The sequence below is a fragment of the Cyanistes caeruleus genome, chromosome 16, assembly GCF_971803275.1.
Source record: "Cyanistes caeruleus chromosome 16, bCyaCae1.hap1.1, whole genome shotgun sequence".
Lineage (NCBI taxonomy): Eukaryota > Metazoa > Chordata > Aves > Passeriformes > Paridae > Cyanistes > Cyanistes caeruleus.
Window position 1 is genome coordinate 7853052 of NC_141716.1, and position 15239 is coordinate 7868290.

General features: G+C 58.9%; 1 protein-coding gene across 6 annotated transcripts; it reads left to right on the top strand.

Annotated features, from left to right (window-relative positions):
* The first annotated feature begins 1237 nt into the window (after positions 1-1237).
* Positions 1238-14787, top strand: TGM2 (transglutaminase 2). 6 transcript variants are annotated; one of them, XM_086853193.1, is made up of 14 exons: positions 1238-1616; positions 1962-2065; positions 4315-4494; positions 6635-6877; positions 7966-8084; positions 8851-8979; positions 9422-9602; positions 10500-10635; positions 10743-10846; positions 10969-11208; positions 11360-11632; positions 13204-13364; positions 13586-13722; positions 14019-14787. In XM_086853193.1, the coding sequence occupies exons 2-14, from the start codon at positions 2056-2058 to the stop codon at positions 14173-14175; spliced, it is 2070 nt and encodes a 689-aa protein (XP_086709319.1). In that variant the 5' UTR covers positions 1238-1616; positions 1962-2055; the 3' UTR covers positions 14176-14787. The 6 variants fall into 6 exon arrangements, with proteins under 6 accessions (XP_086709319.1, XP_086709320.1, XP_086709321.1 ...); XM_086853194.1 differs by having other exon boundaries at positions 1542-1616; positions 1806-2065; XM_086853195.1 differs by lacking the exon at positions 1238-1616 and adding an exon at positions 1665-1805 and having other exon boundaries at positions 1954-2065.
* The last annotated feature ends 452 nt before the right edge of the window (positions 14788-15239 follow it).

The window sequence follows — 15239 nt, forward strand, 5'->3', positions numbered from 1 at the left end:
CCTCCCTTAAGGAAGGTGATGGAGGATGGGACGCTCCCAGCCACGGCTGCATTGGGGCAGTGTGTCTGTAAAACCAGCCCTGTGCCCCCAGAGCAGGACACACATGGGGCTCCTGCTCTCTGCCCTTGGCATGCTTAGACCTTACCAACTCTGTCAGTACCAAAAATCCCTTTGCAGAGCTGGAGGAGGAGCCCAGCTCACTGCAGACCCTCCCAGGGCAGTGCCCTGACGTGCCTGAGTGGGGCAGCTGGGGGCCCCTGACCAGGACCTCTGATCCAGCTGCTCCACACACCTGGGCAGTGGGGCACACCAGGACAGTGGGGCTTTGCCAGGGCACAGGGGTGACCCTGAGTGCAGCAGGTGATGATCCCAACAATCTTACACAAGGTCCCACAAAACCCCTTGGAGTGATGCACCAGTCACCAGACCTGGGAGGGGTAGGGGCTGAGGGGTTTTGGGGGAGCAGGAGGGGACCTGTCAGGCTGAGGAGGGTTCCCAGTGCCCAGGCTGCAGCATCCTGCATCCATCCAAGGGCCAGATGAGGAGGGTCAATTCAGGGCTCCACCAGGAACCTCCCCATCCTGGGTCCTGGTCCTGGTCCTGGGCAGCTTAACTCAGATGAAGGAAAACCAGTAACTGAACAAAGTTATTCCAGAAACTTCTCAAGACTTTGTTCATAACAAGCCTTGCTATTGTTAAGGTACTGATGCACTCCCAAACCCCAAGAGCACATGAAGATGTGGGGTGTCAGCCCTCTGTCCCTGACAGGTGGTCTCTAGTGTGTCAGGTAACCCTTAGGACACACGGGGAGGGCCAGGAGAGGCCAGGCAGACCCGGGTGGTACCAATGGCAAGACCCCAAGGCAGGAGAGGGATAGTCAGTGTGTGGGGCAGGGATTTCTAGGAAATGTGGTGGTCACTGCTATGTGCACACTACCACATCCCAGAGCAATTCCAACACAGAGCTGATTTCAACACATCTGCTGTCCAGCAGCAAAATTTTCAGCACATTTTCCCTCTGGACTCCATCTCAGGGATGCAGCTACGGGAAGGGGATGAAATTCCCGAAAAGCGCATCCCACCAGGACTGGCCAGGATGGGGACACAGCCAGAGGAAGGGAGAGAACTTTATAAGGAGAAAAGAGTCTCGAGTCCTGGCACGTCGCTGGAAGCCGCGCAGCCCCTCTCCGCCCCCTTGTTCTCCCCTCCTCTTGATCGGCAGCGGGGCCATCTCCTACCCGTGGGCTGTGGGGTCCCGGGAGACTCCGGTGGGGCCAAGGCGGGGGGCTCCGGGACCTGCTGCTTTTCCTTTCTTTTTTTTTTTTTCTTTTTTGGTTTTTGTTTTGGTTTGGGTTTTTTTTTGTTGGGTTTTTTTTTTTTTTTTTGGTGGGTGGTTATTTTCAATAGGTGGGACCTAAAACCGCCCGTTTCCTGGAAACTTTGTTTTCCCTTTCTTCTCTCCGCCGGCCCAGCCGCGGGGGGCGGGGGGTGCGCGGGGGGCGGGCGGGATAAATGGGACGGGCGGTGGGGCCGGACAGCGGGTGGTGAGGGGCAGCTCCCCCGGCATCCGGACCGCGACAAGGAGCGATATCGGCACCGCCAGCCGGAGCGGGACAGGTACCGGTACCGGGACGCGCAGCACCGGCAGCAGCGGGACAGGTACCGGTACCGGGACGCGCAGCGGCGGCAGCACCGGCGGCAGCGGGACAGGTACCGGTACCGGGACGCGCAGCACCGGCGGCAGCGGGACAGGTACCGGTACCGGGACGCGCAGCAGCGGCGGCAGCACCGGCGGCAGCGGGACAGGTACCGGTACCGGGACGCGCAGCGGCGGCAGCGGCAGCGGCAGCGGGACAGGTACCGGTACCGGGACGCGCAGCAGCGGCGGCAGCACCGGCGGCAGCGGGACAGGTACCGGTACCGGGACGCGCAGCGGCGGCAGCGGCAGCGGCAGCGGGACAGGTACCGGTACCGGGACGCGCAGCGGCGGCAGCACCGGCGGCAGCGGGACAGGTACCGGTACCGGGACGCGCACCCGCAGCGCCCAGCGCGGACCATGGCCGAAGGTAGGAGCGCGGAGAGAAGCCGCAGGTGCCGGGCTCGGTCCGGCCGTGGGAAGCCCCGAGCGGCCGCAGCCCCGCCCCGGTGCCCCCGCAGCGCTCTCTGCTCGCCCACGGGCGGTGGCAGCGGGAAGGACTAACGCGGGACGGCGGTAACGAGCCTAGCGGGCTCCGTGCGGGGAACACGCCGGTCTGGGGAAGTCTGAGGCTCTTCCCTCCCTCCCTCCCGACTCCGCTCGGGCCCGGCTGTCGCCAGTACCGTAGAATGAAGTTTGGTGCTATTTAAAGCTTTCCCGGTAGAGGAGGGTGGACAGCTGGGCCGGGAGCCTGTGCCCACGTCCTGACAGGGCGAGGGGACTTCAGGAGGCTTAGGCAGAAAAAGAGCTTCTGGGCTTCGGGAATGCTGCGTGCTTGGCTCTTCAGGGTGGAGACACCCCCACCTCCCGCACAGCTGCCCCCAAAGTCCCAGGAAACGGGTCTGTGTGGTTCCCACGGGCACACAGCCCTCTGGGTGAGACGGCATCACTGCTCCGCTGTGCCAGTGCCGCAGGCTGTCCTGGCTCCCAGCACTGCTGTAGCAATACCAACACAGGTCTCTCGGGTCACACACTCACACAGACACATAGCTGAGCCACAGAGAGTCACAGAATTAACTAGGTTGGAAAAGACCTTTGAGAGCATCAAGTTCAACCTATGACCTAAGGCCACCTTATCAACTAGACCCTGGCACTAAGTGCCACATCCAATCTTTTTTTAAATACCTCCAGGGACAGTGACTCCACCATCTCCCTGGGCAGCCCATTCTAAAGCCCAATCACTCTTTCTGTGAAGAAATTTTTCCTAATGTCCAGCCTAAGTTTCCCCTGGCACAGCTTAACACTGCTACCACTTGCAGCACCGCAGCCCCCTTCCCACCCATCTCTTGGCACCACTGGTTTGGATAGAGACACCTGTGCTTTGCTGAGGATGAGAACCCCAGGGAGACTGGAACTAGGAGGAACCCTGATCCTGTTCTCTGAGCAGGATCCTGTTCTCTCTATTGTTGCCAAGTTTGGCTCCATGTCAGCTATGAGATTCCACTTGTACAGTCAGTGTTCCGTAGCACAGGGCTGTGCTGCTCACAGAAGGGGAGGCAGGGAGGGAAAGGGCTTGTCTGTGCTCTGTCTGCACTTCTCAGTTCCCATGGACTGGCTGTGGGGAACTGCCCTTAGGTATGGACCTTAGTTCAAGCAGCTCTCACATTGTGGTGGGGACAGTGACACTGCCCTCCACTGAGCCCATACTGCAGAGTCACCTTGTCCAGAGAGCCAGGAGCAGTGTTTTCATTTAGCTCTGGCAACAGTGAGCTCCTGGGCTGCTTTTTCCGTTTGGTACTGGTCCAAGGAGGGCTTGGTGGCCACCAGAGCTGGTACTGGGAAGGGCATGGCCAAGGAGAGCCATGGCATGGGACAGATCTACCCAGTCCCTCGCTGGCACTGAGCTTGCTGTGTGCTCTCCTGCACAGAATGCTTTTGCTTATTCTGGTGATTAATACGTCACTGCAGAGCAGTCAGGGACCAGTGGCCTCAAGTGATGATGAACGATGTCTCATCGCTCCAGCACAGTGCCCAGGGTGGCAGGGACGTGGTTGCTGGCACACAGCCCTGCCTGGGCTGCGAGCAGAGCAGAGCAGCCTGCATATGTCTGGGGCATCAGACACCCTTTGCCACCAAATTTACACTTGCTCTCACCAATTTGTCAGTAGCCACAGCACAGTGAAGCTGCTGGAGGCCCGGCTGAGGCACAGGAACATCCTGGACATTGCTGGGCTCACTCAGCAGCACACGCTTGGGGTGGGGGCACACTGACAGCTCCTCCTGTGGAAGGTCCCCTGAGAGCAGAGCCGAGCTCTGGGCTTTGCTCCAGTGCCAGGTGCTGTGAGACAGCCCTGGCACAGCTCTGGCAGCACATGTGATACCACGGAGGCAGCTCCACGGCACAGCGTAGAGCTGGATCAGGAGGGCAAAAACTCACTGTGAGCTTGACTGCCAAAGCTGTGCCCCTCTCACAGCACACAGTGGGAGCCCTCAGAGTGCTCCTGGAAGGATGCTCAGAGTCTGGCACGGTCACTGTGCCCTCCTGAGCACCGGGCAGTGTGGGTGGGGGAGGCTCAGACCCCTCACCAAGGTCCCAACCCAGGGCTCGGGATGGGTTGCAGCCACCCCTCCTTCCCGAGCCTCGGGGTCCCAGAGCTGTACCTGCCACTGCCTTTGCAGATCTGGTGCTGGAGACGTGGGACCTGCAGTGTGACCGCAATGGGCAGGAGCACCGCACGGCGGACATGGGCTGTGAGCGGCTGGTGGTGCGCCGGGGACAGCCCTTCACCATCACCCTGCGCTTCTCGGGCCGCGGCTACGAGGAGGGCGTGGATAAACTCTCCTTCAACGTGGAGACGGGTGAGTGTCGCTGCTTTTGTGTCTTGAGAGAGGGCTATGGAGGTGTCACCACCCTCTGCCCCTGCTCAGGGGCTCACCTGTGCTCCCAGGGGGGCTGTGCCACAGCACCTGCCCCATGTCACACAGCCCTTGTTCCGCACCCGGCTGAGGCTGGTGCTCTGCACAGCTTTTATATCACAACAAGAAAAAACAGTAGGAACTCAATGAAAGCAGAAGAGAAGAAATAAAACCAAAAGCCACCAGCATCATCACCTCCTTCCCCTCATCTTCCTCCCAGGGCTGAATCAGACTAAGGACATGCTAGAGCTGCCAGCTTACCAGCAAGTACCTTGGCTGTGGCCAGGATCCTGCCCAGCCCTCCTGCCCCTCTGAGAAACACCAGCACAGTGAAATTTTCAGCCAGAGGTATCACAGCATTTCTGCTGATGGGCTTTGCACCAGCCCTGCTGCCTCTCAGACATCCCTGGAGTGGGGTTTGCTCAGGAAACCCAAACACTGGAGAAAGGAAATGCTCCCACAGAGCCCCCCCCAGCACAGCCCCTCGGGCCGGGCCAGGGCTGGGCTGCTGCTCTCACAACCAGGGCTGGGAGCAGCCGCCGGGCAGGGGCTCGGTCCCGCCAGCTCACAGCAAAGGGAGAGGAAACTATTTCTCAGGCAGGAGTTATTTTGGGGCTGAAGCACCATGCTGAGTCAACCCGGCCAGAATTCAAAGTAAAACTGCACCCAAGTTTCCTCGCAGAGTAATAATCTCCTTTTTCCATCCCAAAAGCTCTGGTGACAAAACAAAACCCAGCATGTCCCAGCTTCACCCTAAACCAGCAGCTCCCTCGGTGCCCTAGCAGCCCCATGGGCTTTCCTGGCCAGGAAAGTCCCGGGCTGGTTTTGCAGGGGAAGTAGCCACAGGCACAGCCTCCCAGGCCAAGGCACAGGCTGGCTGAGGCTCCTCTGAGCTGCAGCCCAGCCCCAGCGTTGCAGAAAGAGGGCAAAGGTGCTCTGGTGCTGGCAGAAACACGTGGCAGTGCCACCCCACCAGCTGCGACCCCAGCACATTCCTCACTGGGGCCGGACCTGGCAAGGCAAGGACTGCCGGACCTGTCCCTCCGTCCTGGGGTGGATGGACACCGAGGCCATGTGCCGCCTCCCACAAGAAAGAGGGAAGGAAGAATAGAGTGAAAATAGAGCTGTGTTTTTGCAGTAGCCGTGTTGTCAGAGCCCCGGTCGGGTGCCGGAGTCCAGGGGGATGTTGTGGGCTGTGGAGGAGGAGGAGGAGGAGGAGGAGGCAGGCTCTCGTTCTGCCCAGCCTACAGCATCTCCGGGCTGGCTCTTGCCCAAGGGACGCGGTGAACTCAGCCCAGCCTCTCCGAGAGGAGAAACTGTGTCACTTCCATGAGTTCACGAGTATTTTTGGTGACTGGCCTGTGGGCGAGGGCTGGCGGGGAACCAGCCGGGGCTGTGCTCCGGCGGGGAGAGGGGACAGCAGTGGCACCGCTGCCTCGGCTGCCGGCCCGGCACGGCACGGCCAGGGAGCCGCGGGGCCGGGCTGGGCGGCACCGCTCCCGGAGCCCCTCTGGAGCTGGCTCGCTGCAGGTGGCTTGGCCGTGGCTGCGGCTTGCAGGGGCCAGCAAGGATCACACTGTCCCAGGCTCGGCGCTTTGGCCACTGAGGTCATCCCTAACCCTGGGGTGGGTGTTTGCAGCAACGCCTGGGGCTGCACACACGGACTGGGGCAGCCGGTGATGGGTCTGGGGCTCATGGCCGGGCTCTGCCAGCCCCGTGCCGTGGGTGCAGGGGCTCAGCAGCGCTGCTCGGAGGAGAGGTAAGAGTGGGTGCATCTGAGAACGGAGACCTGGCCCTGGAGGAGCACCAGGCAAGCACCCCTATGCTCTGCTGGTCCCCACAGGGCGAGCCTGTCCCTTCCCGAACAGTGAGAGACGTGTCTGAGCTCCCTTCAGCTGGGCTACCCTGTGCCCTCAGTACCTGACAGCTACATGGTGAATGTTCCCAGACTGTGACAGCCAAGATCCGGGCAGCTCCCGCAGGGCAGGGGGGTTTGGAGCAGGTCCCTTGGTGCAGCCTCCATGGCCTGGGGCTCCCAGGGGCTCTGGAGCTCTGGGAGAACTGACCTACCCCTTCTTTCCAGGGCCCTGCCCCAGTGAGACATCAGGAACCAGCTCCCACTTTGTCCTGACTGACTGCCCAGAGGAATCGTGCTGGAGCGCCGTGATCCAGCAGCAGGACGGGGAGTCCCTGTCTGTCTCACTCTGCTCCCCACCCAACGCTCGCATCGGCCGCTACAGCATGACCCTGGAGGCCTGCACTGATTACCAGGGCTCCAGCTACCAAATCGGGGACTTCGTCCTGCTCTTCAACCCCTGGCACCCAGGTGAGGCTTTCACCTCTCTGAGTCCAGGGATTCCAAGGCTCAGGCTAACACAAGATGCCCCCCAGGACCTCCCCCCCAGGTCTCATCCCAGTGCTGATCCCAGGTGTCCCAAGCCCTGGTCTGAATGCAGGTTTAAGCAGAAAGCCTCACTTCGCTTCCATCTCCACATAATCCCTGCAGTAGGTCAGGGCCAAGAGCACCATCCCCACCCTACAACACACACAGCCCCTTTGCCACCACCCCAGACACCCAATGGCCTGTCCAGGCTGTGCCCATGGGAGCTCACCACTCTGGTGCTGGTGTGAAGCCCTGAGCAGTCCCTGGCACCAGCTCCTGGCCAGGCAGGGGACAGGGGAAAAGCCTCTAAATGTCCCTAATTGCCTCCAGTTGTCCCTAATTGCCCCCACCAGGCCCATTCTCACCCATCCTCACACAGGCACCCAACTGTGGACTCAGTGACATTGATATCACTGTCCTGGTGAAATTTGGGCAGCCAGACCCAGAGGGGAGGTTCAATTTGGTGCTGTAAGGTTCAACAGCCCTGGAATTTTCATCTCTCCATGTCCTTCCCCTGCTCCTGGACCGGCTGGTTTCCGGGATCTCAAACATCCCACTCTGGATCTGCAGAGATAAGAGACCATAGGAAGCTCTGCTCAACCATGGCTGTGCTGAGCACTGGGGGTGGATGTGTGGGGTTTCCTTCTGCAAACATTTCCAGTAAATGTTGATTTCAACACCAGTAGTTGCTGTGAGTGAAATGGCTTTGGCTGTGCTGAGCCAGCACACCCACTCCCACTGCTCACTGCACCCCCAGGGAGGTCTCCCCTCCTGAGAAGAGATCCATCTCCATTAAATGAAAGGGAGGAAAGACAAAGACATGAGAAAGAATGAAAAGCAAACTGCAAACCCGCTGAAATTTTCCCATCGGTTTAAATCAACCTGGGCTGAAATTCCTCAGCAGCTGTTTAAGGCATGAGCAGTCCCAGCCCCTGGTGCCTCATTTCCCACTGGATCCATCCAAAGGGAGGGGGTCAGGAAGCTGGTTGTGCAGGGCAGAGCCCTGTCCCCATCACTTGTTGTCCCCACAGAGGACACGGTTTTCTTGCGTGACGAGAATGAGCGACACGAGTACGTCCTGTCCCAGCACGGGCTTATCTACCAGGGCACCTGCGATTACATCTTCTCCATCCCCTGGAACTTTGGCCAGGTGAGTGGGCAAGGACTCTTGGGACCCCTGGCTGACCCAGGCTGTGTAGCTGTGGTGCTGCAGGACACAGGGACTGGTGCCATGTGTGTGCCCCTCACAAACATGCACCCCAACGCTGTCAGCACCTTGGAGTTCAGCCATGGGTCAAGGAAACCGGAATCTCGTTTCCAAGAGGGAATGTGCTGACTTCAAAGCACGGCAAAGCAAGGGGAGCGTTCCTCCATGGCTCCTGGGGGCCCCATGGCCATGTGTCCCTAATCTGGGTGGCCCTGCTGTGCCAGGAGCCTGATAACACATTCCTGGGCGCTGTGCCAGGGGTGCCGATAAGGCAGTGCTCACACCCGAGCTGCACCCCCGGGGCACAGGGTTCAGCCGAGCTCCCTGAGCAAAGGGCTGGGGGCCCACAGCAGTGGGGGTGCCCATGACCTCCACAGGATCCGCGCCTCAATTCAAGGAAGGGCTGTGACTCAGCTGTGATGGGAAGTAGATTTTCCCAGAGGTCTGGTCCATGCCCTGACCCCTGTGCGGTGGCAGGAAACCAGACCCAGCCTCAGTACGAAGGCAGGAGGTCACCCACAGGCTTCACAGGCTGAGTGGGGACAGTGGGGACGTCACTCAGCGGATGCTGGCTGGGGAGGGGACCCTGAGGAGGTGTGACCCCCTGTACCCAGCAGTTCTGCTGGCAGGGACATCACAGCGAGCCAGAGAGGGAGGGCAGAGCCCCTGTGGGGACCTCACACAACATTTTCTCCCTGCTCTCTGCCAGTTCGAGGATGACATCTTGGCCATCTGCCTCAACATGCTGGACATAAACCCCAAACACCTGCGGGATCAGAACCGGGATTGCTCCCGCCGCAATGACCCCGTGTACATTGGCAGGGTGGTGAGCGCCATGGTGAGTGCAGCAGGGTGTCCCCAGCACCCCACATTCCCTGGGGTGCAAACACCCCCCAGCTACAGCTGTGGCAGCCAACATCTGCCACCCCCCACAGTTACACCGTTGTCCTTCTCTGGGGTGTTTGCTCTCTCCCCTCCATCCTTTCCCTGCTGCTGCTCCTGTTGGTACAAGAGCTTTTTTAGAGGAAACAAATAGCAGGGATGGGCATAGACCATTCCAGGAGCAGCTTTGGGATAATCACTCCCAAATTCCCAGGCAGGAGGATGTGTTTCTAAAATTCATCCCTAATTAGCACCATGTCCACCCGCATCCCAGTGAGCTCTTGTGTGGATACAGAATATTAATGTGGGTGATAGCTAATGTGAATGGGGCAAAGACTCTTTCCCTCCCTCCCCAGCCTGTTCCTGCCCCTCCATCCTTCCCTCTTCTCCTGCCACAGGTGAACTGTAATGATGAGGACCGAGGGGTGCTGTTTGGGCGGTGGGACGACCGCTACGAGGATGGGATGAGCCCCATGGCCTGGATTGGGAGTGTGGATATTCTCAAGAGGTGGAAGAAGTTTGGGTGCCAGCCAGTCAAGTACGGCCAGTGCTGGGTCTTTGCTGCTGTGGCTTGCACTGGTGAGAGCAGATGCCTTTGGTCTCCCCATCTCCCCCCACCCTCCATCCACTCCCAGTGCTGCATCCAGAGGGAAGAGCTGCAATCAGCCTGCAAGGATTCCTTTGCAATTAGCTTTCTATTACTCTAGTTTGTCAGGAAATAGAGGGAAAAAAATGATAGAAAAGGGCTCTGGTTTTTCAATCAGCACTGCCTTCCCAGCCAGGCAGCGAGGGAGGAACTGAGGCAGGCTGGGATGAGGGAAGTGGCTTTAAGGCCAAGTTTACAATAAAGTCACGAATCCACTAAGATCAAAATAATGTTGTGTCCACCAGGGCAATCAGACTGGGAAAAAAGAAGAGAACAATTCCAGACTTACTGCTGCTGGGAAACACTCACATATGCTCATGCAGCATCGCCCCAAGAACAACGCTGCCTGTGAGAGCATTGATGTGTCACAGACAGACGAGACCCTTTTTAGAGGAGAGAAATAGCAGAAAACTAAAGTGGATTTTCAGTGACTTGCAGAGGTTTATAGCCTTCCTTTGAAGCGCTGTAACTACCTCCCTGCTCCCCGGGGAGCTCCCTGCACAGTAAAAGACAGCTGGGAGATGAAATCCGGGGTTCAGCACGGCTGCCCACACTCTACCTCCAAAGCTCTCACAGATGCTTTTTGTGCCTTTTTTTGCTGCGATATCAAACCTGTCAGGCTGTCAGAGCCAGGTGCCACCCAGCTTGCCTGTGCACCGTGGCTGCTCCTGGGGATCAGTCCCCAGGCACCCCTTTCACAGGCAAAGGGAAAGGCAGGAGCTGTTCAAACCTGGAGCTCCACGGGACAGGAGCTGTGCGGCCCTGGGGCTCTGTGGGATGGGAGCAGTGCAGACCTGGGTCCCCATCTCACCCTGCCCTGCTCCCCGCAGTCATGCGGTGCCTGGGAATCCCCAGCCGGGTGGTGACCAACTACAACTCAGCCCACGACACAAACGCCAACCTGACCATCGACCGCTACATCAACGAGAAGGGGGAGCAGGAGAGGTACTCCTGGGACAAGATCTGGTGAGCAGGACCTGGCCTGCCCAGCCCTGGGCTGCTTCTGCCCCTTCCCCAGAGCCTGGCAGGTGCTGGGGGAGGCTCAGACTTCTACATGCTGGTTTCCCTTGCAGGAACTTCCACTGCTGGGTGGAGTCGTGGATGGCCCGCCCAGACCTGGCAGCTGGCTATGATGGGTGGCAGGTGCTGGACCCCACGCCTCAGGAGAAGAGCGAAGGTACAACGTGCTCCACACGGCAGCTCCATCCACCTCACACCCTGACACGGCTGGGTCGCCCCACCACAGCCACCCCTCGTGGCTGAACCCTGGAGTGGTGACAGTGGCTCTGCTCCGTGCAGGAGTTTACTGCTGCGGGCCAGCCCCCGTCAAAGCCATCAAAGAGGGCGACATGCTGCTCAAGTACGACATCCCCTTCATCTTCGCGGAGGTGAACGCCGACGTGGTGTACTGGGTGGTGCAGGGCGATGGGATGCAGAAGCAGAGCATCCGATCCTCAGATGTGGGGAAGAACATCAGCACCAAGAGCGTAGGCAGGGACAGCCGGGAGGACATCACCCACAACTACAAATACCCGGAGGGTATGGGGCGTTTCAGGGGCAGAGATGTCCAGGGATGGATGTTGCTGCTGGGAAACAACTGCAGCAGGAGGGCTCCAGGGCTCAGGGCAGAACAGCCCAGACCAGGCCCTCCCCCCACTCCAGGGAATCACAGGAATTTTGTGCACGGCAGGGTCTGAGGAGGAGCGGGCAGTGTTTGAGAAGGCAGAGCATCAGAAGAAGTCCATCGGGGAGGATGATGAGGGGCTGCACCTCAGGATCAAGGTGTCAGAGGGTGCAAACAAGGGCAGCGACTTCGATGTCTTTGCCGTCGTCAACAACAACACAGACGAGGAGCGTGTCTGCAGGGTGACGCTGTGCGCCCGTGTCACCAGCCACAACGGCACCCTCGGGCCCCAGTGCGGCCTCACAGACCCAGTCGACATCGACATTGAGCCCAGGGAAGGTAAGAGACCCAGTGATGGTGAAGGAGATGCTTCACCAGGGCTGGGGTCAGGTCAGTCTGTGTGCAGCTGCTCCGTAGACAATGTCACTTCGGGGCATCCTCCTTACCTAACTACCGCTGTGGGTTTGTGACAATCACAATCTTTGTGAGAGGATGAGAAAATTGCTCAGGCAGAAGCTAGAAATGCATTTGGAGCTGGACAAGCCACTGCTGCTGCAGCTGTTATGCAAAGGGAGTGAGCTGGGTACACCCAGGTTGCCATCCCTAGGCGCCCCAGGCGCTCTGTGGCACTTCTCTGCATCCCTCCTGCTTTCCCTCGGTCTTTGGGCCAGGCTGGGCTCTCTGGTGGGATCTTCCCACACCAGGGAGGGTGGAACTGGCCCAGCTCAGCTCTGAGTGCGTGGTCCCAGGCTGGATAAAGTGAGAAGCACTGAGTTTCCTGGCCAGCAAGGCTGAAGCTCTCAGTGGCTCCTTGGGTGGGCTGCATGGCTCCCGAACCTCCCTCGCCCTTGTCACACATGAACATCACCATCTGGTCGTTAAACACGAGTTTGGGTTTACGTGAGCTTGCAGAGACCCTTCAGGGTTTGGAAAGGCCACTCATCTGCTGTCCTGGAACAGCCAAATGTTTACTCTACGCCAAGCCCTGCTCTCACCAGCCCTCTTGCAAACGCAACGCTCGGCGCTCTGCCAGGTGTTCAGCTGCTTTACAGGAATGAGGAATGTGCTGGCTCTTGCCACCATGGAGGGGAGAGGGATGTGCCTCTGTTCATGCTGGCAGAAACACCAGCAGGTACTTGGAGCCTTTTGCAGGGCTAGATGGGAGAGTGGGGACACAAACTCACCCTGCTAGAGGAGCCCTGGGGCCTTTGGGGTACTTAACATTCCTGTGCAAAAGTTAATCCAACGCCATTTTTCCTGAAACATTAGCTATGAGCTTCTGAAACTTCTACCCTCAGCTCCTGCCTCAGAATATAGATCCCAGGACTTCCCAGTCTGCATTCTTTAGGGCACCCCAGCACTTTGTACCAGTGTGGGAAGCCAGGCTTGTTCCTCTCTCCACAGTCTCAGCTGATGCTACAGCAATTCAAATCTTGCCTCATGAATGTCAGGCTCCATTTCTCATGGTCACAGCCACCCTGGGCTCCTTGTTCCAGGCAGTTCTGCAGCTGCTTGGTTTCAGCCTCCTTCCCCCTGGACAGCCCCATCCCTGAAGGACTTTCAGATAAACAACGCTGAGGGCTGAGTGAGGGCAGCTGCCAGGGGCCAGGCTGCCTCCCAGTGCCCGCGCTGGCTGCCAAGGGCTGGCACTCCAGACTCCTGCTGCAGGCATGACCCTGGAGTCTTGCCCTAGGACGTGGCTCCTTCCCATCCCCACACCCTGAACATCTCCTCTGGCACTCAGTATTGGAACCCCAGCCCTGCAGGAATCCCAGATCCCCTGTCCTTGCACCTGGAGAAGCTCCTGGGGAGCCCAAACCATGGCAGCAGCAGCTGGGTGTCAGTGCAGGACTGTGGGTTCTGGGCTGGAGATGCCATGGGTGCTGACCCCTCTCTGCTTCCCCTTCCAGAGAAGAGGGTGCCCCTGAGCATCCTGTACGAAGAGTACAGGGACAAACTGACCCAGGACAACCTCATCAAGGTGGTGGCTCTCCTGAAAGATCACCAGACTGGTGACATCATTGTTGCTGTCAGGGACATTTATGTTGAGAATCCACCGATCAAGATCAGGGTAAGGGTCCAGTGTCCCATCCCAGGCAGGTTTGAGGGGAATGAGCTGCTGTGATCATCTGGGGGTTACCCCTGGGGCTTGGGCAGCAAGTCCTGCTTCACTGAGCAGGGCTGCATCCCCTGGAACCTGCATCCTTAAGGTTCTGCCTCCGCCCCAGGGCAGAGGGAGCACCATGCTCCCAGGATCAGTGGTGCCTGGGGTCCAATGTCTCCTACTTGCAGATTTTAGGAGAGCCAATGCAGAATCGGAAGCTGGTGGCAGAGATCAGCCTGGTGAACCCCCTCACAGTGCCCCTGAACGGCTGCGTGTTCGTGGTGGAGGGCACCGGCCTCACCGAGGGGCAGTTGCTCAAGGAGCTGTAAGAGCTTTTCCCCCTTCACCTGGCTGGGATGTTGGGAGGGGTGTGGGGGTGGATTTCTGTGTGTGGAGCCCCCAGGGAGGGCAGTCACGGGGCACAGCAGGAGCCAGGTATGCTGGTCCCTGTGGACTCAGAGTATCCCTACCCTACACCTTGCTGGGGAAGGGGTTCGGCCACCCTACAGAGGTCCTTGCTTGCCCAAGTCCCAGCACTGTCCTGCGGCACCATGGTGACAAGGGAGGGTGACCAGGGGCTCTGAGGGTGACAGGCCACAGTAACTCCCTGCCCTCCCACAGTGAGGAGCCGGTGGAGCCGCAGGCAGAGGCCAAATTCCGGATGGACCTGATGCCGCGGCTGTCAGGGCTACAGAAGCTGATGGTGGACTTTGAGAGCGACCAGCTGACGGGGGTCAAGGGCTACCGCAACGTCATCATCGCACCCCAGCCCATGTGAGCAGCTACCATGGCCCCCCCAGCTGCAGAAACCCTGCCTCGCTGGCCCCCCACCCGCTTTAGCCCAAGGTGGTCCCAGAAGGGTGACAGCCAGAGCCCAGCCTGCCCCCGACATGGCAGCAGTGATGCCACACTCCTCCTCGGGAGCACAGACAGGATAAAGGGGCTGGTGAGGTCTGGGGGCTGTTGTGGCAGCTGCTCACTTCACTGCTGTGGGGTGGAAACATCCCTGTCCTGCCTGTCCCCAGCACTGGGCACACCAGGACCCCCGTGCCAGCCCCCTCCTCTGTGCAGTGCTGGCAGCCCCGGCCCACAAAACCCATTTCCATAGAGGCAGCAGCAGAACGACCCCTCCAGCCCCTGCTGTCACCATCCTCTGACTGCAGCTCCATAGAGAGAGATTTTATACTGTGAGCACAAAGCTGTCTATGCACCATATACCTATAAAACAAATCTATAAATACATACTGCAAATAACCTGCTTGGCTACAGCCAGGCATTAGCTTTGATAACCATCCTGGCACTGCAGACACTGCAGGGAGGGATGGGACCTTACCTTGATATAAATCAACTATGCAAACACTAAATAAAAACTTTATTTTTCACTTTAAAAGCCCGACCTGGGTCTTCCTGCCCTTCCTCTCCACACAGCAGGACCCAGCAACTCCTTGCCCAGCATCCATGTGAGTGGGGGGCGAGTTGTCCCAGCCCAGCACTCAGGTGGGGAGTCATTGGCCACCCCCTCTGCACCAAATCAGCCTGGTCTGGTGTTCTCTGGGTGCTCTACAGCCAAGACACCTTCTGAGGTAATTTCTGCCCTATCAGGAATGGTTCCATACTGTGCTCAGAGAGCTGGAGAGAGAACAGTAATCAAAGTAATCAAAGCCACCCAGGCTCTGGGCAGGGTTGTCCCCCCAGGCTGGGGCACGTGAAGGGCAACTGGATCCTGCACAGGGATGTGGGAAGAGAGTGGGGATTTGTCTCACACCTGGAAGCAGGGTCAAGGCTCTGCTAAAGATAAACACTTTCCATGCCAGAATGGCCCTCCCACATGCTCCCCACAAA